The sequence below is a fragment of the Cololabis saira genome, chromosome 9 (assembly GCF_033807715.1).
Source record: "Cololabis saira isolate AMF1-May2022 chromosome 9, fColSai1.1, whole genome shotgun sequence".
NCBI classification, from domain to species: Eukaryota; Metazoa; Chordata; class Actinopteri; order Beloniformes; family Belonidae; genus Cololabis; species Cololabis saira.
In genome coordinates this window covers 21,629,089-21,653,580 of record NC_084595.1, presented here as the reverse complement: position 1 = coordinate 21,653,580, position 24,492 = coordinate 21,629,089, and the positions used below count along the sequence as shown (strand labels likewise).

The window sequence follows — 24,492 nt, the reverse complement described above, 5'->3', positions numbered from 1 at the left end:
AGACCAGAAAACCAATACTGATATGAATCAGGATGCATTCAAAAATAAAAAATAAATCCAATATTTGATCAACTGACACTAATTTAATATTGTTGGTTTAAAAAAAAACCCACAATGCACTATTTACTGAATTTAGATTGGATTAATGTATTGTTTTTATATAAATATTATATAAATATATTGGAAGCCAGTGCACCTAAATAATTTGAGGCTTGGCTTTAAGTTTATTTCATTAATTAGATCTCTGGTGCCCCCCTGTGGTGGAAGTGTGGAAGTGAACCAAATCGATCATATGATATTATTTGTGATTTCCCCCCGCACCCACAAGTATACAAAGCACAACGCCATAATTAAAAAAAATATATATATTCAGTCTATCTGAGGTTTGTAGGAGTTTAGAGTTGCCCTGTGCGTCTTAAGAAGTGCATTTCTGAAACAGTCGTAGTGATCACACGAAGGCGGCTTGTAATTGTAGTGTAAAAAACGTAGTAACTTTATAATGACAAGTATATATATATATATATATATATATATATATATATATATATATATATATATATATATATATATATATATATATATATATATATACATTATATATACATATACATATATATATATATATATATATATATATATATATATATATATATATATATATATATTAAACGTTACTGTATGTATATAAATATATATAATAATATAATATATAATATATTAATATAGTATAGAATATAATAATTTAAAAACATAGTAACTTTATAATGACAAGTAAACGAAGATATACACTATATATATATATATATATATATATATATATATATATATATATATATATATATATATATATATATATATATATATATATATATATGATGCGTTCAGGATCCTCTTTGAGCTTCCAAGATTGAATTTGTTAATTGTTATGTCTCCACCTTCCATGCTCTGCTGAAGAATTTTATGTTTAAATTTATGTGCCTACTCCATGAGTCAGAAAATTCTAATAACTGCACTCACTAACATGAAAACGGAGTGATACAAAGTACACATCTGGACTAGTATGGAAACATTGGAACAGATGTATTTTAATGCGTGACCTGTAATTTTTTATGTATTTTATATGGATCCTTTTGAGTCTGTAATAAAGTATTCATTCATATTAAAACTTTAGCTACATCTAAATTCGATTTTTACTGGCACTGTTGTAAAGTAAACCAATCCAATTCGTGTGACACAATGGACATGATGGGCTCCGTCATTTGTTGAAAACAACTTCAACAGAGCGATCATTGATGACTTTCACATTATTTCAGAGCGTACATGTCATCCATCATCACGGTAATAACAGCAGAGGCAGCGAGGGAGGGAGGGGCCGCTCCACAACGCACCGACCGACGGGCTGAATGCAAAGAGCCCACAAGAACACTTCCTGTTGATGCAAAAACTGCAGCAGCAACTGTCTGACACATCTGGACCGGAGAGGGGGGGAGGCCTGGCTGTCGGAGCGAGCGCGCTGGAGGGGAATGGACACCATTTAAGGCTGATCTGCAAGACGGTGAGTGCAGCGAAGCTCGCCTTCTGCAGCGAGGGTTTCACCAGCGCTGGTTAGCGGCGGTGATTAACAGTAATAAGTGCTCAGCCCTGATAGCCGCGGCTAGCAGCGGCTACCGCCGCTATCTCACATGACAGCAGCCGACAACAGTTTTCAAGCCGTCTATCGACGCCGCAACGCAGCCGTTCGGGGGTTAAGAGCTCGTCTGGTGGGTTCTCTTGTGAATGCACGCGTGTTTCATCCGTGAAAGTGGGGTGTTTCTGTTTAGAAATCAAATGGATTTTGGGGGGTTAGCCACTAAGTCGACGCAGAGCCTACGGCGTATGGTACCAGGGCGATGCACGTCGCCCTGGTACCATACGCCGTAGGCTCTGCGTCGGTGTAACGCGGAACCATAAACCAGCCTTTAGCCAGCTAGTTAGCCTGTGTGTGCTGCAGGATAGTCGGCTCATTAAGTTTACTAACTTAAACTTAAAGTCAGGGGATTGTTGAGAAGAGAAACAACAACCAGGCGGCTGTACGGGTTAAGTTACAGCCAGCCCCATCGACAACATGCAAATAAATTGCTTTAAAGTTTTGGACACGTTTGTTCTCCATTATATCACCATATATGCCAGCACCATTACGTCTGCAGATGTTCATGTAGCCTGGTATACAAGCAGGGTTATGTTAGTAATTGGTAATTCTATATTGATTAGTTATGTCTTGATTAGGGTTGCCAACTCCCTGTAAAATAAATAAGGGACACCTGATCTGCAGGGCCTTCACCTTTCCTGGCATGGTTAATTTTTTTAGCCCCTTTTTTTTTTTGAGTGAAACGATTTTTTTAACTATTTGACTCGAACCTGAATTGAATTAGATCCATATTTTTGAATGCCATGAACACATGGGAAAAAAAATTATTATCCAGCAATTCACTTTAATACAAAATAACAAAATTAACTGAATAAGATAAGTATCTTTCTTAAACAGAAACCTGTCCTGCTTAACTTAAAATTGTATAAATTAATATAAAACAATAGAAAGCAAGCAGAACATCCATTCTGTAATAGTGCACATTTTTAGTGCAATAACAAAAGTGCAAACAGAAAGTCTGTAGGAAACTTGTAAACATATTTGTGCCTCAAAGGCCATGACTGTAGGATACAGTTGTAGTAAAACAGAAAAAAATAACGTTAAAATAGCAGCTCAATGCCATTTTATGACTATTTTTTGACTCTCATAGAAATACGGGACAAAGTGCGTCCTTTTTCAGCTCAATACGGGACGCGTACTTTAGTTTATAAATACGGGACGATTCCGTTTTTCAAGGGAAGGTTGGCTACCCTAGTGTTGATTATGTTGAAAATAACAGTGTTTTAACCACTAATATTCTGTTATAAGATGGCATCAGGCCTTTTGTCACGTGTCAGAAATACCTACATCTCTTTTAGGTGGCTTTGACTTAAGCTGGAGACTAAAGGTAAAACTGAAGCTGTGCACCTCGTAACACATTGTACATGTGAAGTGATTGGACGAGATACAGCAGGAAAAAGGACAAAGTGCAGGAACGTGGCTTCTCTTCAGTACACCTGAGTTCACCCGGTTCATCATGGACAATATTCACTACTATTTCTGTGACATACATAAGGTTACAGTAAATCACTGGGAAAGCAAATTGTTGCAAACCGTTCTATCTATAGCCAAACCTGTTTTAAATAAGAGGCGTGCCAGATCATAGTGGAACTAAATAAGTTATGACAAGTTGGCATGATATGTTTGAAACCCCCATGCTTTCTTATTACATTGCAGTTTCTTCTTTATAATCATCAAACTGCACTGGCTTGACCCAACAGCTAACTTTAATGTTGTGAAATGTAAGGCTTAGAGCACTGGATGGCAGTGTGTCATTTTATATCAAAACATAATATCACATGTTAGAGTAAAGCGGTGAGCTGATCATATAAGAAGAAAACGCTGATAACAGTACCCTTGTTGTGTGTTTTTCTTTTGACCCCCTTTTCTAATGACCTCATGACAAAGTTAAATTTGTCACTTAATTCTTGATTAGAAAATATGTTTTTCATGTTACAAGATTTGTTAATGCTCCTTAATTATTTGGTATTTGCTCACAGTTCTTACACATTGAAACACGTTAACTGAAGCTGTAGTACGTGAACTGAATTTTCATAATTCTTCACCAGTCTTGTACTCCCTTCAGACGGACAGACATTGAAGCTGCTAATATGAGCACTAAAAAACATCTTTCAGAATGTATCCAAAAAAGAACCTGGTAGTATGATTAATCCTAATCCTTTAAAGCGTGTGGGAGGTAAATCTGAGCAGGACATTCAGTGTGTTGTGACCAAATGGTGCAGTAACATAAACAGTGACATGGCTACTGTGTGATGTATCTCTGACACATATGACCACCGCAAACTGTCAGAGCACAGAACACGATTTGGAAATTGAGATGAGAGGAAACTGGAAGACAGGACTGATGAGCTTTTGGCTGCTCATGCCGAGGAAAATAAAGTCTCAGCAGATGGGTAATAATTCATAGAATGCAGTCATTTACAGTAAAATTGTTTACATTTTCTACAACAGAGGGATCTACAGAAATGAATTGAAAATTGTTAAGATATTGAAATCAGCCTCAAAGATAATTTCATAATGTTAGCGTTAGCATTACTGAAGTAGCAGTGGGCGAAAGAGTTTTATATAGGGGGAGATTTGGTGGTAACTTTTGAGTTGTGGGAAAATTTGCTTACCTGTGGGACTTGTATACAGACTTGGGGATGCCGTAAATAGTTTACACTAGCAGCTAGCAGATTTATGAATTAAGAGGCGGCTGGAAGATCCCATTTAGTGCAAATGAGTGTTGACTAGTACTAATTAGTGCTGGGCGGTATACCGGTTCATACCGAATACCGGTGTTTATTTTTCTTATGATATGAATTTTTCCTATACCGTAATACCGGTGAGTATGTACAGTAGCGTACACAACGTTGGGAACGCCGTGCGGCGCTACGTTCCGAGGCGCCGCGCGGCGGAACGTAGCGCCGCTGGACACTGTTTGTGAGGGGACTGTTTAGCAGTAGTGATGCACCGATTGTTTGGTAACCTAAATTGTTCGGCCGAAAATGGCAAAAAAACACTTTCGGTGTTTGGTGGAATAAGTGGGGGAAAAAAACGAACAATTAATAACGGCGTTGTAATATAAGGAAATAGACTGACCGCTCCCGTAACTGTTGCGCACCACAAACATAAATCGTTGGCCAACCAAAAAGTAACCACGTAAGAATTTTACCTAACATTCACCAGGAGGTGGAACCAAAACAACATAATGCTGGGAAATTAAAAAATGTTCAGTTTTTTATGTTCAATAAATATTTTCTACCTTGTAATTTTGTAAAAGATCAGTCAGACAACACTTAAAGTCTTTAAGTGTTGTCTGACTGATTCTCTCACTTCATTAGAATCCTAAGTGCCGCCACCTCATTGTAAACGGCATCATTTTGTGAGGCCATGCAAACCTTATACTAGTGTGGACATTAATGTTTTTCTACAATATTTCCTCCTCATGACAGTAAAATAGGCCATTCTAAGCCAATTTACTGCAGCAATTCCTTTCCAAATCATTAGAAAATGTGGTTAACACCCAGTTGTGCATGAAAAAAAAATACTGTGATATACCGTGAAACCGATATAATTTTGAAAAATACCGTGATGTAAATTTTTGGTCATACCGCCCAGCACTAGTACTAATGTTACATTACTCTCTCTACCATTATGTTGCATGGTAGTAGTTGAATGGAATTTGTGTTTGAAAGCATTTTTTACAGTCAGTGAAAACATTTGAGTAACATTAAAGTAAAAAATGATTGTAGAAACTGACATTTACTGTAACCCCTGGATCCCACTGGGTGTGAATGCAGTGTGGTCTGGTTTCACCACGCTGCCCATTGTGAATCGTGGCCACTTAGCACAGCGGTCTAGTTTTGAAGTGTCCCATAAGCAACTGTCTTCTCTGCCCTATATGCCAAGTCCATTTTGGAGCTGAGCGAGACCTTAGCCATGTCAATTTGCACATGACAGACTGGCAAAGAGAATCAATTTTCAAAAACATCACCTTGAGCATTAACACATGGAGGTTGTAGGATAACAACTCCCAGGGTTCCAACCAGCTACGAAAAGGGGGATGTGGGTTCAAATTTTGTAGGTTGAAAAGCACATTTTATTTGAAGATACCCATCTTTTTTATGAGGACAACAGCAAAAAAGATGGGACACTCCTCTGAAATATTTATTTAAACAAGCATATTACCAGAATTCTCACATGATCTTGAAACTTTCAGGTAAACTCAATATCTCACAAATCTAGACGAGCAAGCTAAAACACTAAAATGCTCCCCATAGGACCTATGATCACGCTGAGGATGGAACAAAACGATGGTGCAGTCGGACTGCAGCGCACACGCTCCCAGTGGCATCCAGGGGTAAGGTTTTCTTGCATCTCAGTAGCAAATACTCTGTCTTGAACTCAGTTCTGCCTCATGTGAAACCTTCCCATTTGGTAATAATAAAAACTGTTTTAGAGGTGTGATATACAAATAAACTGTACTTGCAATCTTAATAATTACTCCAGTTTCACTTTAAGTTTAAAAGATTACTTAGCAGGATAATGTTGGAGCTCGTTTGAGCTAAAAACTGCAGTACAAGTGTAAGTAGTTGTGTTGAAATTAATCTGAGTTGACTGCTTCTTTCCCACTAATTCACTTAAGGCATTTATGCTGTTTTTCTTTTTGAGTCCCAGGTTTAACCAGTACAGTGGCAAAAAAATAAATAAATAAAAATTACTTACTGTATGTAGGAAAATGGTGTTACTATCAAGTGATATACTGTTCTTATTATTAAGCTAGTCAGTTTTTTCTGTTCAGTGTTTTGATAATATCTTGTTGAAACGGGATAGAAATAACAAGGAGGAGCTCAAGCCTTTTAAAACCACTACTTGTGATTATTTGATAAGCATGTGATTGTACTGAAATTAAAGATGAGCCTTTTTCTTGTTTTCCATTTTTGCAGTTCAAACCAATCAAATCAGAAAAATAGCCAAAGGCTGAGTATAAAAATATTTAGCTCTGTACACTGATGACGCTCTAAACCTAAAATATTTCTGGATTTGTGGGATTTTTTTTACTTACGCAAAGTTATGCATATTTCCATTACATCTTTTACATTCTAATCTGTTGTGTAAATATTTATTTTTTGTGAAAGCATTTGATTAACAATTGGATCTGGTTCAGGTGGTCAGCTGTTTTTTCTCCTGGAAGATTGTTGGTTCAGTTCTCAAATTAAAACGTATTTGTACTGTTTTGTTCAGTTCTCCAATAAGTTTTTCTTGGGCAAGACTTATCTCTATTGCACCAGTGTGGTAAATCTTATACCGTGAGTCTTATACTGTTGGAAAGCCTTTATATTTTGTAAATGGTGTCATATTTGGAAGCAACATGCATTTGTGGGATGAGTATTTTGGTTGGGGCCATGAAAAATTTGCCAAACCTTCTCATAGGGGTGCCAGGATGCCTGCCATATTTACCCTTCACTGTCAGGCCTGTTTACGATGGTGTCAGCAATATGTGCACTGGAACCTGAACATGTGGAGGTATGTTATGTTCGGTGATTAGTCCAGATTCTGCTTATAAACGCTGGATCATAAGGTCGAAGTGCAGAGGAGATGCAGAGAACGCTATACTGATTGCTGCACCGATAGAGTAACATCTTTTGGTGGAAGCAGTGTGATGGTGTTGGGGCGGCATCTCCCTCACTGGAAAAACAAGGCTTGTCATCATTGGAGGCAATCTCAATGCAAATAAATATTGACTTGAGATTCTGCAACCTGTGGCAATCCCATATCTCCACAGTCTGGGAAAGAACTCTATCCAAGATGACAACGCATGCTCGCAAAGATCAGTTTATCAGAAGCCCCTTTCACACAGAGATTCCGCAATATTGGTGTAAAGAAGTCCTGCCAATACGCCGCCTTTGTTGGTTCACACAGAACCATACAACGCCGGCATAACGCCGCTCCCGTCTGTAAATTCACACAGCATGCCGGCGTTCCGCGATCAGAGGCGTGACGACAGCGTCAGTCCGACCGTCATGTCAGCGGCATGCCGGCTGTGTCATTCACACAGACCCCGTTTCGTCTCTGTGACGGCTCTGTGACTACCTCCGCTGCCGGCTTATTGGTGGGGCCACTTGGCCCCCCCATTCCGCCTCCGTGACTTTCACACAGAACAGCGAGGCGGCTTAAAGGCGCAACGTTCCCGCCTCGAACTGGCTGTGTGAAAGGGGCTAGAGACTAACTCCAGAATTTGGGATTGGAGAGGATGGCCAGCATCATGTTGGCTGACTTGCGACAAATGCTGGTTGAACAATGGGATGCCGCCCCACAGCCGTGTGTGAGCAGGCTGGTGACCAGTGTGAGGAGGAGGTGCCAGGCTGTTGTGGCTGACTATGGTTCTTCCACACACAACTGAGGCTCTGTTTGTTGAATGGCTAATTGTTACATTTCCAATATGTATTGTTTCTTCAAACTTCAATCATCCAACATCAAACTTGAGTCGGTAGCTAAATAAATTGGTTGACATTTACATGCACACCCACATACTCAGTTCTGCTCATCCCACAAATGCATGATCCTTACAAATGGAAATAAATAGGCTTTCCAACAGTATAAGATTTATTGCCAATAAGAATTGTTACAACAAATACATAATCTACCAAATGCAAATTTGGTAGATTCAATTTGTACCAAACAAAACTATTTTCCCCCTGTGATATAAATACATGTATTGCTTTATATTAATTCATCTGAAGTGGTATTAGAGCCTTATTGGATGTGAAATCTAGTTATGGTGACAAAAACAGTTTTTAATCTGTATTTAAATACGTTTTATTTCTAATGCTCAGTTGCACATTTTAATATGGAATTCCATAGAGGTGAATTTATATAAAGCAACATTTTTTTTATAAATTGAACTTACGTGGTACAAAATGATAATATACAATCGCCATCATTCGAAGCGGATTAAGAAAAATACTCACCTGTTTTGAAAGAATTCTGAACTATATCCTTTGCTGTTAAAACTACACAGCTGGATGTGCTTCAGGGAAGGTTCAGTGACACTGCAGAGAAGCTACAGTTCACTCTGGCCAGAGTTATTGATCACAAGCAAGTTATAAAGTCAAAGTTTATAGCGTACTGTTTCTATAATAATATGCATGCTTCTGACGTGAGCCACAAGCTGTATTTCAAAGTAGTCGAATGTTGCTGATGTTGAAGAAAGCATTGAATGCTTGCCTGGTGACTTTGTTTCTGTTTTGTATTTTTCCTCAAAGTAAAAGACAGACATTTTAAACCCAGGCTTTTAGTGATACCTATCTCCTAGAAATGTGCTAGTCCTTTGTCATCAAAGTATCACATTATACTACTGTGCATCCTTCTCACACGCCTACATGAGCCAGCTGTATCAGATCATTATCAAAAAAGAAACTTGAGCCACATATTCAGTTTTTGAGCTGAGTTTAAACATTTTCCGCTATCCCATATGAGCCAAGCATGTGATCCCTTACTCAGCATGCGCATCTCAGCCACTGAGTATGCATTATTTGGCTGCCCTTCCATTTGGCTCGTTGGAGTATGCATGCTGTTGGCAGCCTTATCTGATAAACTGTAGTGTACAAATGTGTTGTGTGGCAGGGGCAGTGTCAACGGCAATGACGGGGGTGAAAATGATGCATACCTGCTTATCATATACTGTAGATTTTTTTCACAATGTTCTCTTTTTGATGCCAGGATTAGAACATGTGGTTTGTTGGACAAGTGCCTTGGCAAGCTATGGCAATCAGAGAAAGTGTTTATATCCCTAAAGTGCTGACAGTCCTCTATGCGCAGAGGATCATGCTGAATAGCCAGCAAGGAACAGGCAGGAAGGAGGTGGTGCAGAGAGAGAAATGGGAGACTGAAAGATGGAGTGTGAGTAGAGGAGGCTTAACCAGTAGAATGGACACAAACACAGAAGTACACATTAGATGCAGCAGAGATTGATTTTTAAAGTTGTGTTGTTCAATTGTTTATCCTTTTTGACTAGAGAGAGAGAGAGAGAGAATTACATATCCTCTACTATTATTATATCCCCTTATACTAATAAAAATAAATGAAAAAAATAATAAACTGCATCCTACCAGCAACAGAAACATTAGTACATAATCAGAACAAGTTATATATCTGTAAGATTAAATATGTTATTTTTATTTAAGGTGAATGCATTGCACTTGGAAAATATTAGACATTTATTTCAAATACCTGAATATTTTGTTTTCCCCTTTCCTATTTTTTAATTCTTTTTTTTAGGTTAAATTTTATGTCTGCCATGTCTTGAAATACTTTTGCATTTGGTAAGTATGCTTGGCAGGATTTACATAATATTCAGGCATTTCACATAAAAAGAGATGCAGAGGGAACGTTCATGCTGATGGTTATGTCTTCGGTTAAAGATTGTATAAGACTGTTCAAGAACAGTCAGTGCCTGCTCACCTACCAGGTAAAACCAGACTTTCCTCTTTCACTGCCAAATCCGGTACATACACACTATACCTTTACTCGGTTCCCATGACTGTTATATCCCATTAGTCATAAGTACTGTACATCGTGTTCCACAGATGCATTAGATAAGTCTGCTTTACCTTCAGTTTCTTGTTTGTAGCAGTGTTAAATTGACTAATGTAAGATTAATAAACAGATGATGGTTAATAACTGAAGAAATATGTACATTTCAGATTCTTCCTTTTATCTTCAGTTCACCTCTTCTGCTTTTTCATTTCTGCTCCAGAATTGTCACTTTATTCTATATGGAACCACCTAAGCAAAAATACCTCTTAAATATCTTCAGGACCCATGTTGCACTCTAGGCTCAACACTGTGTGCATTTAAAGGCATTATGCAGCCATTTATTGAGATGGTGCGACTAAACTTTACAACAAGGCAAATATGACTTCCTATGAGTTATGACTCCTGTTTTCTATTTTAATTATACAGTATGACTATGAAATTAAGAACTGTAAAGTTAATGTATGTGTGTCTGTCATGTGAGTGAAAGAAGAAGGAAGGTTAGTGTGAACACAACCCCATACCAATCCAGGTCGGTGCAGGTTGTTGTCTTTATGTTCTTTCAGTAAGCACTCAACAGGTAATTTCAGTTTGAAAAAGGAAAAACTGTTCCGTCGAGCATGAAATTACTTACAAGGAGAAAATAACACAATGTACCTTATGTAATTTTAGTTCTCAGTGTAAATGGACGGTTGCCATAAAAATTGTTTGCCAACCCTTACATAAACTTTAAACATGAAACACTTGTGAAATGCAATAGCAGCATGACTCATAAACTATGCAAAAACAGATGAACTGCAGTGTGCCTGCTAGCAGGATTTCAAAAGCAAGACTCAACTAAGTGTGCAGAAAAAATGTTTAAAATGTTTATATTCCTACGTTATGAAGACAGAGCCTACGTTTAACTGTGGGATGCAGGTTTTATTTCTTCATTTAAAAAGTGTGTTAAAGTGTATAGTATCTGACTATCAGAAATGGCACGTGCACCTCATTGGAAGTGACATCACTATGTTGGCTATGTTTAATCAAAAAACAATCAGGCGCATCCAGAATTATCCATCTTGATTGGATAATTGAGAAATGCTTCGGTAAGGTCAGTAGACAATAGTTTAGCCAAAGCATGACTAAGACAAGGATAAGATGTGGAATTATCTGGTAATCTTAGTTTCAAAAAGGAAAAATTACTATTCCGCCTGACATGAAACACTTGCATAATAAACTGCTGTTTTGTCTCAGTGGTCGTCGTGTTTAGTCCACACGATTATTAGTGTTGCACAACATGCTTTTATGGTGCAAATTATTAAATAGCAATGAGCAAGGTGAAAAGACAAGCCAAACAAAAATGACAAATTAGTTCATGTGCAGATAATCCCAGAGTTTAAAAGGCTATAAACTTTTCTCTTCTCTGTATCTAATAATCCAATCTGACAAAGCCCTGCTAGCCTATATGCCATCACTGCTAGAGGTGGATTGATAAACTAGACTAAGGCACCAAATAAACTTCAATCTCAGTGCCAATCTTGATCCTTAACATCTTGAAAGACTGGTTGAAGAACTGGCAGGGACTTTCTGGCACAGCACTTACTGGTTGTCTTATCGAAAAGACGGGGCCTATTTTGTGGCTTTAGGTAACTACATATCTGAGCTAACAAAAATAACACTAGTAGTAGTAGTTCCTAGGGGTGTAACGATACACTAATCTCACGATACGGTACGATACACGATATTGAGGTCACGATAACGATACGATACGATATTATAGCAGTATTTTTTTAACAACCTTGAATGAGGAACATATGACTGGAAAAAATTGTATTTTATTTGAAAGACACAAAATACAAAACAATGTTGTGCATTTGCCCTATTGTTACAGTTTGTAATGCTTTATAACTGTTTAAGTTTTAAAGAGAAAGCCAGGCCAACCATTTTCCACAAACTGAACTAAAAGTAAATGTCAGGTTTGCATTATGCATCTTCAGTTTCAGACAAGTACAAATATTTTGTCACAAACTGAATAGTATCTCTCATGTATGATTTGACTTTTTTCTTTTCCAGAAATGTAACAACTAAAATTAAATAAATAAATAAAAGTAAATAAATACATACAATTTTACATCATAAAAAAGATTGATTCATGCTCACCTTATAAGTGTAAGAGGAGATTTATTTTTGTTAAGAAGGTTATTTTGGTAATTCAGGGTTCATTATTTTATAAATATATTCTTTATATTCTGATGTAAATCAGGGACTATAATGACACTAGTCAGTTTATCTGTAGTTGTTAATACTGTATGTTTTAGATTGGGCGGAGTGATACAGCACTAGGTGCTGTGTTGATGTTCTAAAATCCTACGCTGTTGAGCGGACATTAAAGTACACTCCAACTCGGAAGAAGTTTTCCCGTGTTTATCCTACTCACGACCCGAAAAAGGTTTAATTTAATAAGGTAAGGCTTAACTCTACACCAGACTTAAAAGTTCAGAGCTCAAAACCCCGCTAGAGTCCCGTGATCGGGACCGCAAAAAGGTACTACTTTCTTCTGAGCAGAGTAAGATTTTGGTCCGCGGGTTGAGTCGCGGTCGTAAGGCGCGGTCGGATGCGCGTTTCTAGTCAAAACAATAGATTAATATTAATAACGCATTATCGCGATACACCTTGTCACCTCCACGATACGTTTCGTGGCGTTTTTGTATCGCAAAATTTCGTGGCACGATATATTGTTACACCCCTAGTAGTTCCCCAAGGTTCAATTCTGGGGGTTCTGCTGTTTAACATCTATATGCTTCCACTCACTCAAATTATGAAAAAGAACAAAATGCGTTACCATAACTATGCAGATTACATAATAATCTATATAGCCATCTCACCAGGAGACTATAATCCAATCAAACATTGATCCAAAGACTGGATGTCACAGAACGTTCTTCAGCTAAATGACAGTACAGAAATAATAGTGGAGCCAAGGAAGCCAGATTTAAAAGTAATCATTTAGCATCAAGCAGTAAAGCTAAAGACCAATAGCCAAGCCTGAAATCTGGGAGTGGTTCTGGACTCAGACCTGAATTTTAACAACCACAGTAAGACAGTAGGTGCGTTTCCATTACCCCCAGATTTGTGCAAAACCAAATATTGAACAAGAAATCCTGTAATGAACCTTTTATATGCTTCCAGGAGATAGTTTTTCAGGCAATTTAAAAAATGTAGGTATGGGAGAAGGATGCACAGTAGTATAATGTGATACTTTGATGACAAAGGACTAGCACATTTCCAGGAGATACTGTAGGTATCACTAAAAGCCTGGGTTTAAAATGTCTGTCTTTTACTTTGAGGAAAAATACAAAACAGAAACCAAGTCACCAGGCAAGCATTCAATGCACAAAAGTGTAATGAAAACGCTTTTTGTGCATTTTCACATCTCTGGCAGCACTGTGCGACGTGGCAGGTGAATCTAAAGTCATCAAAATCTAGTTTCCAGCTCTTTTTTTCGCCTCATTAATACGATGTAGTTGTGCTGTAACACTACTTAATCTTTATTGATTACAAATGGGTTTCTGAATGATCTGATCTCTGCATGATCACCTGCTGCCTTTATCATCTGGCTATTTTCTCAACAGCTGTAGGGGCATTCATTTCTTGAAAAATTAAAGAGGTTATAGTCCATTTTCTTTAATCTTGAGATTTTCTTTTTCGTTGTTTTGAAGAGAGGTTTTTCGAGGACAAGATAAGGTGAATTTCAAAAATTACGGTTATTTGAAGTTCAAAACGCCGCTAAGTTTACACATTGAACACAGCAGTCCTCACTAAGGGAGCTTTCTGACCTGTTTGTTTTGTTCCGATTCAGGGGCTAAATCGATACAGTTGTTTCGTTTTTCGTTTGTGGCGTTTGTGTTCACAAGGCAACCGCTGTAGCGGTTCAAAGCTGTTAACAAATGCCATGCGCGAACCAGCTGTTCTCTCATTGGTCAGAAATCAACGCGGAAGGAGTTTCCTCTTCCGTACCCCGGGAAAAACAACAATTATGGAGCATCGTAAGCAAGTGTGGCTAGTTTGTTTCTGTGTGCTGTGTCTGTTATGTTCTCACTGCAAACGAACCGCTCCAGGTCTGGAATGGAATCGGGCCGAGACCACCTCTCCTAGGCGATCTCGGCTCGCTTGTTTTGTGCCGCATCCGAGCGCGATTGCTGTATTCATATACACCAAACGAACCGATCTTTAGGGGGAAACGCTCCCTGTTTCGGAACAACTGCTCCAAACGAGACAGGTGTGAAAGCACCCTAAGAATTTCTTTCATCTCATTTGTTTTATTCTTTTCATTTGTGTCTTTGTTTTATACTTTTTAAACTCTTTTACTTTTAAAAGCAGTTTTTAAAATGTTTTTATGGTACTTTGAATTGTCCTGTACATGAAATGTGTTATACAAATAAACGTGCCTTGTCATGTTAAATGAGATGCAAGAATCTTATAAAAGGTAATTACTGTACAAGAAACTATATTTTGGTAAAAAAAAAAAAATGTAAACATAATTAAAGTGCACAATGCAACCTGCAAGTTAATGACTACAGAGATCCATGCTGCAGATTTGACAGTGACGAGATTAAAAATGGGTATAACAGACTAGAGCTTTATAATGTGAGTCTGAAAGGGATCCAAAAGCAGGAGCGGACAAGGATCTGAAAAAATATCAGGCATTAGAAAGAAAATAATCCAAGAAGGACCAGTAGAGAATTGGTGTGTTGGAGAACTAGTGAAGTTCAGTTTCCAACTTAGTTCTTGAAGAATGCTTAAGTTCTTAGTGAGCATTGGCTACATGCAACGCGTTTGAGAAGAAAGTGATGAGTTCACACTTTTCCTAAGTGAATGAGAGACTTAAATAGTTTTGGACAGAGATGCATGACATATAAGTAGATTTTGTTTGTGTGTATGCTCAGTTTTAACTGCTACATTTTAGATTATTTGTTTAAGTTTAATAAATTTTTTTGTGAAATTGAAATGCTTGTGAATGATTATTTTTTTTATTTCCGATAGCGCACAATTGTCGTTTTTTTAGTCACAAATAAATAACAGTTTGATACATTTACATCTGTGCAATTTTGATACATTTAGTATGAAGAAATTAATTTTCAGTTTGGAAAAAATTGTTGAAATAAAGTCTGATGCCTTTTATCACTTCCACATGCGATGTATACGGCTTATTTTGAATTGGTTTTCAGTATCATATGCAAACCCCAGGCATCGTATTGGGCATTGAAACTGAAGAGGTCAGATCAGTATTTATACTCTGGAAAAGCACAACTTTACAACCTTTTTAATGTTTTTTTCTTCTTCTTTTTTTCTGTTCCCACCAGGCTGCCGACAAACTGGAGAAACACATTCAAGAAATGGACGACGGCAGCTACATCGAGTTTGATGTGCCGGAGTTCAGTAACACTGTTCTGACCCAACTCAATGAGTTGCGGCTTCAAGGGAAATTGTGTGACATTATCGTTCACATTCAGGGGCAGCCATTTCGAGCCCACAAGGCCGTCCTGGCAGCTAGTTCACCTTACTTTCGTGACCACTCGGCTCTCAGCACTATGAGTGGCCTTTCCATTTCAGTCATTAAAAGCCCTGAAGTGTTTGAGCAGCTTCTGGCGTTCTGCTATACAGGTCACATGTCCCTACAACTCAACGATATCATCAGTTTCCTCACTGCAGCAAGCTTTTTGCAGATGCAGGCGATCATTGACAAGTGCACCCAAATCCTGGAGAGCATCCATTCCAAGATCAGTCTTCCAGTTAGTGTTTGCAGCCCAGAGAAGGACAGCTTGCAGACAAGCCGCAATGGGGTGAACGACAGCAACCTCTTTATAAATCCTACCCAGATCTCCCCCCCTTATTACTCCCGCCATGGTCAGGCCGGGTTGGAGCTGGCAGGAAAAGGCCAGGGCAGAGTCAGGCACCAAGAGGAAGCCCAGTCGGACCGTGGAAGTAGTGACAGTGTGTCAGAGCACGAGGCACCCATAGAGGGTGAAACGGAGCAAGTCGAACTTATTGGCAAGGATGGGCAGGTAACAGATGTGCACGTGAAGGTAGAAAAGACCAACATGCCAACTTACTCAGATAGTTCCTCAGCCGGTGATGATGGCTACCACACCGAGTTGGTGGATGGAGATCAGGTTGTGGCTGTTAGTGTGGGTTCCTACGGTCCTGTCATCCAGCCTGCTGCCTATTCTTACTCAGGGCTGACCTCACCATGCTTCGTCAATCTTAACAGCTCCAGTCCTTCTCGTTCCATGCTCAGTGGCTTCAGAGGTGGGCGAGCAAGATCAAAGCGTCCAATGGCCATTCCAGCAGGTGTGCTGAGTCATGTAAAATCAGGCTCAGATGACGGTGAATCATCTGTGGGGCGCACCGGGTTGGAGAACGACGTACGAGAGCGTAGCCTGCGGGGCCAGTGGTACCCTTACAACGAACGACTCATTTGCATTTACTGTGGAAAGACCTTCAATCAGAAAGGAAGCCTGGACCGCCACATGCGTCTACATATGGGAATTACTCCCTTTGTTTGTAAATTCTGTGGCAAGAAGTATACAAGGAAAGATCAGCTGGAGTACCATATCCGTGGACACACAGACAACAAGCCCTTCCACTGTCAGATCTGTGGTAAATGCTTCCCATTTCAGGGCACCCTTAACCAGCACCTGAGGAAGAAGCACATGGGAGCAACAGAGGTTAACAATCACATGGACTCCCCAGAGAGGACGGAGGGAAGCTCAGGCCCCAAGGACCAAGAGGATACATCAGAGGGGATGGTCTTTGAGGCACAATATGCAGAAGAGGCACCGGCCAATGATATGGAAGAGAGTTCAAAATGCAGTCCAGAGGAGGCTCAAGCATCAAGATGTGATTTTTAGGTCCTGCTTCAGGTTAAGGAAGCTTTAAGTTTAAATAACTCACTTCTTTTCGAATCAGCTCCCTCTGCTATGGACATTTCTTCAGTCAAGGGATTCTGCCAATTTTGTGAAAGTTAGATGTTAAAATGCAGAAAGAACATGGGCGCTTTATAGAAATTCTTTCAAGCAAAGGGAGTAACAACTTACTATTTTTAAGGAGGTCCCAATAATCAAGATCTCCAGTTGATTTCTCTTTTTATCTTTCCATGTTTTTTAAAAACATATTTACAGAGTTATATAGGCATGTTGCAATAATTGATAATGTGAAAGCTCTGGTAAGATGCTTGTCATATCACCTTTTTACCTGACCTGTTTTTGCACATGTGGCCACTGGAGGTCACTTACTCACAAGGAATGATTTTTCTGCCAGTGCAAAGCTTCGTGTAACATATCCGTTCAATACCTCATGATGCAACTACACACTCATAACAGACAGTATTTTAACTTAAATGAAACTCACCAGGTTCTACCTCATAGCCAAGAACCTACCAGGCACAGATGTGTTAACCGTTTGTTAACCGTTTACCCATTTTACGTTTATGTACAGTTTATCTTATTGCCAAGCCCTGTAAAGATTATTCTTTGAACACAAAGCCTTGATACTTTAGGGAAATATTCCTTGCTGATTGTATGGATTAGGGACAAAGTCCTAGTTAATTGATTCATGGTCAGCCAAGTTAAAATGTTAAGAAGGTGCTATGTTTAAGGAGTACATTGAACCTGCTAGCTTACTTTTATGCTTTTTGGCAAATGTGGAAAACATATTAAGAGAATGGCCCTGTTTTAAATTTTCAAAATACAATTTTTGCTGTCTTTTAATATTTGTTATATAAAACACTTCAGGATTTTATTGCGCATCACTACTGGAAGTCTCATTCAGTTTGCCAAGGTGGTTTTGAGATGCTTCCATCCATATATATTGGGTAAATAACGTCCATAGTTGTTTGTATTCCTCTGTACTCAGATGGCATATCTGTACAGAAATATTATATGTGTACTTTTCTTATTCGAAGGTAGGCTTCTAATTTAAAAACTCAGTGTCTGACGGAGACGGGAGTACTCGCTGTTAGCTTAGCACACAAGGAACAGTCTGAACATTATGCAAACAGAAAGAACAAAGGAAACTCAGCCATCCTGACATGGTTTTTATTCTATTATCTATGAAAAGCTTTGTTTTATTTTTTCTGTTATGTTTCAGATTTGGAACATGTTTCTGTTGTTTGTCAATCCTACTTTATTGCATTTCCATAGTTGTGGCATAGCTGAATTAGGGTTCATGGGTAAATGATTTAAATGCAGTTGGTGATTCTAAGTATTTATGCACTTTGCAGAGTTAGGTTTTGGTTTAGACAGAGCGCTGCCGCAGTGATTAATCGTTTAAACTTATCTGTCTCAGTCTGGATAAAGCAGAGAGATTTCAGAGAAGGACCTGTTTCACAACAATGAATTTGACTTATGAATTGGTGAACGTGGGTGACACTCTGCAGTCTCATGAATACGGTTGTCTGCATGACATGAATACGACAGCTTACAGTTGTATCCATACTCCGACTTAGGGGGATCGGGAGTGGAGAGATTTTCTAATATAGATGAGAATTGATTTCCACGTAGTTTAATAATCAAAATTCACTGTAAAACGGCACTTAGAGGGCCAGATTAATTGCAGGTTTAAGCTCGGTCAGCGCTTATCTTCTTGCTTTTCTCTTTTCTTTGCCATCCAGCTGTTAGTTGCTTTTTTATCAAAGAGCACCTGCTATGTCCTTTAATTTTCTCCTATCTATTCAAGCTGAATTTGTTTTTGTTTGTCAAATGACAATTGATTACTTTAGTTTTCATATAATATTGTACTGAGTGTGTGTTTTGGTGGGAGGATATTGTGTTTTGTTGTTTTTGTCAGATTTTGAGTCGAGAGTGCAGTTCTTTAATTTTTTTATTCCTCTGAATGTGCAGTCATCGTCTTCACTTATTAACAGATAAGATGGCATACCAAAATTTGGGGAATTTTTGCAAAAATCAGTATAGCTAGCTTTTCTTTATCTTTGTGTACGAATTGATCACAAACACTTTTTCGTTTTCACTAACAGTCTCTCAGCCTCTACAGCACTTTGACAAGTTTGTTTCCAGAAGCTGACGCATGCAGGTTCCTCAGTTGATTTAATAACACCGATATCAGTTGCTGACTAATCTGAACCTCACTGCGATGGCTTTAGCTATTCAGTTTGCATACTTTTTGCATTATTTTGGAGTTTTATTAGTATTGATTTGTGAATAATGGGTACAAACCGCTTAAATAATTTTGTGCCAAGACGTCGCACCAAAGACTAATAGCTGAATCTCATGACAAAGCATAGAATTCATTGGTATTCACAAGTAAAGTTTGTTTCCCAGCTTATAACAGCCACTTGTGTGAAATTTGAACAATATACATGAAAGACGTTGAGCAGTAAAGTCGTATTAAGCCATACAAGCGCTGATAACAAAAGCTGTGCAATAGGTATAATTATTTAAAGCCTACATAAACGGAAGAGAGGATACGTCAGTGGCATCTTAAACTTAGTGCCTTGCCACAAGCTTTATACTCATACTTTAGATCCTGGCACTTTGATGTATGTGCCTCTTTTCATTTTGAAATTATTTAGTGATGAGATTATAGAATATTATATCCATATTACTTATATTTGTGTTAAGCGGTGCCAAGAATGAATAGAAATGACTTCATGCCATTCTTTGTAGTATGCTTAGCTTAAGTCCTTTCCTTCACTTTTGATTACAGGTTTGTGTTTGTCTCTTTTTTTTTTCTGTGCATGAGATGAGCAACTGATTTTAAGGTGTAAATGACTTCTTTTTTTTTTTTAAACAGTTGACCACAATCAAAGAGCCAGACTGGTTTCCTGCAAGCCACTGCTCCATGTTCAGAGACTTTACACTAAGACAATCTGAACAATGTACTGTAGTTAAAGCATTTCAGTGAAGGAAAGAGATGCTTGAGAAACACAAATCAACTTTCTTTCAGTTTTCTCAGAGCATCTGACAGGGAAACTCTGCTTGGATAATTAGCAGATAATCAAGCTTAAGAAGTTAAGCTGCTTTTTATTATTTGTTTTTTAAAAGTTTATTTTCAGCTACTGTAGCCAAACAGGACATTTTCAACCACAAAGTTTGACAAAATTGTCAAATGATTTGTTTGTGCACTTATATTATTATTATTATTATTGTTTTTTTTTTTTTTAAAGATACCAGACCTACATCTGGGAGGTATTTATTATCTCCCTGTCTGATCTTTTTATAGGGTCATAATTCCCTCAACTATTATATACGGTAGGGACCTTATTCATTTTTTTTTCTTCTCGTAAGTGGTGCTTTCAGACACTTTTTCTTTTTTTTTTTTTTTTCTCCTCCCTTAAAATTAGTAACAATGCCCATATATTCATGTTTGGTCAATGGAGGTGGAGTTGAAAAGCTTTTTTTTTTATTTTTTTATTTTTTTATCAACTATGGTTTCTTCTGTAACAGTACACTTACATACACCAACAGAAGTTGACACACGAGTCAACTCTGTCAACCTTTAGTTCCACCACCCTGAGAGAGGAACAGGAAATGCATTTTGGGCCACAAGTAATCAAATGAAAAAGTGTTTACAAGAAAGGCTGTCAGACTACTTTTTGAAAATTGCAGCTCAACCTATTCCTTTTGTAATAAATTAAACTCACTTCAGGTAGTTTACAAACACTGATACAGGCTTAGGGGGGAAAAAAAATCACAAGTCTTCCATAGCTTTTCTGTCAGTTTCTGTCCACTGTGTATTATCGAGAAAAAAAAAGCAATAACCTTTTTGAAAATAGAAGGGGTGTATAGGGATCATCAAGGCTGTTGAAATATTGGCCTGTCATGTATCAAACAAATTAAATGTCAGGGAGCTTTTGAATTGAAGTAGGACCAGGACAATTGGATATTGACTTAAAAACAACTTACTCTTCAAAAGATTAACAAGTTAAAAAAAAATAAAAAAATCCAGTGGTAGTAAGTTAAGTGCAACACAGACACCGAGCACGTGCTTCAGTCATGAAACCCGGCACTGTTCAGGGTTGCACCTCCAGCCTAGTCAAATAATGAAAGGGATTTTTGGTCTGTATCGCCACTGTTTGGGAGCGGGCTTCCTGTTGCCATGTCGCGGTTCAGAGGTCTCCTTTGGCTCTTCAGGCACAGAGACAGTTGTAGCAGTTCAGGATCGAAGGGCAAGTTTTCTCTCTAGCTATAGTTCCTTGTCCATTTTCCAGTCTCCTAAAACTCTGCACAATAACGTCTCCGGCTCTCATGTATTTGGTGATGGCGAAAAACAAAAACCTAACATAGAACTCAGGGTATATAATGCTAAAAGTGGTATCACTGGACATCCACTCTGTGTCCATAGTTTGTGCACTTCTCTTCAGGTGAGGAAGCAAGTCTTCAGTCAGTGGTTCCCAAACATTCTGCCTCAAGGTCTCAATGAGCCCTTATTTTCCACAGCTGAAACTTGAGGCCCACTGGAGACCGTGAACTGAGCCATGACGGCAGAAATGTCGCAGCTCCTGTTTGTCCACTCTACACACAACCTCACAACCCAACTGTGAACCTCAGAACTCTACTGTTTTGTACAACTATGAAGTAAATGAAGCTAGCTAGAGCTGACGTATCTATTGCCATTTATGAATTTATTTTATAGCATGAAATAAATATATTTATTCAAATTATATATTTTACTCATAATCATTCTGTGCTGCTTCATTTTGGTTCTTAAGCTTGTAAATTGCCTTTTTATTATTAAAAAAAAAATGTCGATAGATTAATGCGTTTGTAAATTAAAGACGCTGATTTGGCAACATCTTGTCTCTTTTGTTTCCCACAAGTGGATTGATGGTATTCTGTGTGTGTGTGCGCGCCCGTGCGCGTTTTAGCAAGATGACTGAACCTCAACAGTTCAAAATGTGTTTTTCTAGCATGCAGGAAATTTACATTACATGTTTATTGAGAGTTTAAACACCACGTTGAGAAGTGAATAATGTGTGTGCAACTTTAATCCTCCAGGGGGGGCTATAGAATGACAAATAACCCCAAAGGCCGCTGATCTTTGGGGCCACATAGTACAGCATTTTCCTATCAAGCTTGAAGGCAAAGACTTATTCGTCTCAGACATAGTAAGCTTCTGTTGAACTAGTGCAAACAGAATAAATGATAAGTTACTGGTGTTAAAATGAAATACCTTTTCTTGGATGACAATAACTCCTTTTGAGTGTTTTTCTCCCTTTTTTCCCCACCCTAAGGGACACTTGTGGAAAACAGGCATTTCACATAAGTCACAGAGACCAAGTAGCAGCATATAACACCATAAACCACCCTTATTCTCAAATGGTTGGTGATAAAATTAATTTATTACCAGTCCTGCTGGATCTCCAGCCAAATTCTTGGCATAATTTTCAGCTGTTATTCCTCCTGTCGCCACTGTTAGAAAATGCATCCAAGGGGAGAAACGTATTCAGGCACAACCCATGTGCAACAACCTCCCTAGGTGTTAGTACTACATCCATATGTTAAAAAAAACAACCTTTTTAATCAGTGATGCCAAGAAACAATCACATTTTTTATAACATCTGTGTGGGTAGCTGAGTGTCCCATTTACATAACTGAAGATAATTTTAGTGTTTTCTGCTATTCCTATTGTCACATCATCCTGGTAAATAACTGCTTGGCATGACATGAAAAAAAGATATTGACTAAAATTCAAAGTGGATGAATTATTTAAATGGCAGTGTTATGGGATTGCAAAGACATCTGAACCTAAAATAACAAACTAAATAGCTCTGTTCAGTGGAATAAGAGAATAAAAAGAACCACAATATGCTCGGCCAAGAAGCCTGAGGCTGTTGTTTCCACAAGGCATCTTTAACTGCATTCTATGAGTATGATGTATTTTAGTTTTGTAACAACGATTTAGCTGGTATTGGGTAACAATTATGGTTGTTTCACACTTTGGCTAAAATGCATTCTTGTAGATTTTTTTATTTTATTTTCAGGGTTGATAGAATCGTTTGCCTGCTGGTAAATGATCCTCTGGTCTGTAAAGTGATTGCGTGTGATAGACTGACTAAAGATAGCTCCAGGGAAGGAAAGGTCATCCCCAAATGGGAGGAGGGGGGCTCGAGAAGGAGAAGAACAGATGAGTTTCCACCACCTCCATAAAGTGACAGTTCAGTCTTTCTCACCAAGTTTGTTTATACCATTTTTCTTCACATTGAGAAGCCTGGAGGAAAGTCAGCTTTACAGTGTAAAACTAGCAATCAAGGTAGTTAACCTCTGACCTGTTACGCTGAATTAAGCCGTGCCATAATCCCCCCACGAGCCTGGCTGCAGGTGTTGTTTCTCTACGTGGGACAGAATGGAAACTATTCAATACAGCTGGGACGAGGCAACGCTGCCACCTAAAAGCTCAGGCCACATTTCACCCCAAACGGATGCATATTAATCAACCCTCCGTTGGTGCCTGTAAGATAGGGGTGTCCAGGTGCACAGCTTTATTAAAACCAGGGTCCTACTTTGTTAAATTTAATCAAAATAGTAAATAAGGAATTGCTGTCAGATGTTATAATGTCCCATAAATAAAAAGGGACGGATGTAAAGTCATATCAAAACATTTCTGTTGTAATTGTGTTAATAACTGACCTATTAATTCATTTTATGGCACTTGCAATATTTGGGACAGCTTTATCTCTTAAGGACAAAGATTAGATAGGATCTTTCCAACCGTAAAACTTCAATATTAAAGATGCATAAATCAGTGTTCCTACAGGTATGTTAGAATTTACTCCCAAAAACATGTCTGAAAAGCTTCTCCTTTTCCTAATATAAGCTTTTTATATTCTTCATGCACAGTTATCTTTATTGAAACTGATCCAGGCAGTTGCATTGAGCCATTCTCTGTTTGTCTCAAAGGTGAGTAACACGTTCCCGGGGTTCGGCCTATTTTTTTATTTTTTTTTTTGGGTTGATAAAATAGTTTGCCTGCTGGTAAATTATGTAAATTGCTGTGTGTGATTGTGATTGTGTTTTTTTTTAGAGCATGCATCAACAGTAAATGCTAAACAGTAGATTTTGGCTCATCGATAAAAGCACGACAAGACATTTAACATGTTTCTAAAAAAAAATTCAGAAGTCATTTGAGGAAGAACTGCAGGTGTTGATAGACTGATGATAGGCGTGTCTGACCACCTGTATAAAAGTAGAACTTTGGTCGTGACCATTCTGGGGTTATAATACAATGCCGAGGTGGAAAGACATCAGTAATAACTTAAGATAAGCAGTTAAAGTTCCAAATCAACTTTC

General features: G+C 38.2%; 1 protein-coding gene across 2 annotated transcripts; it reads left to right on the top strand.

The window, feature by feature from the left end:
• Positions 1-1,400: 1,400 nt before the first annotated feature.
• Positions 1,401-22,280, top strand: zbtb34 (zinc finger and BTB domain containing 34). Of its 2 annotated transcripts, XM_061730772.1 has the most exons (3): positions 1,440-1,555; positions 5,950-6,029; positions 15,550-22,280. In XM_061730772.1, exons 2-3 carry the CDS (start codon positions 5,955-5,957, stop codon positions 17,095-17,097), a joined length of 1,623 nt encoding a protein of 540 aa, XP_061586756.1. In that variant the 5' UTR covers positions 1,440-1,555; positions 5,950-5,954; the 3' UTR covers positions 17,098-22,280. The 2 variants fall into 2 exon arrangements, with proteins under 2 accessions (XP_061586755.1, XP_061586756.1); XM_061730771.1 differs by lacking the exon at positions 5,950-6,029 and having other exon boundaries at positions 1,401-1,555.
• Positions 22,281-24,492: the final 2,212 nt, after the last annotated feature.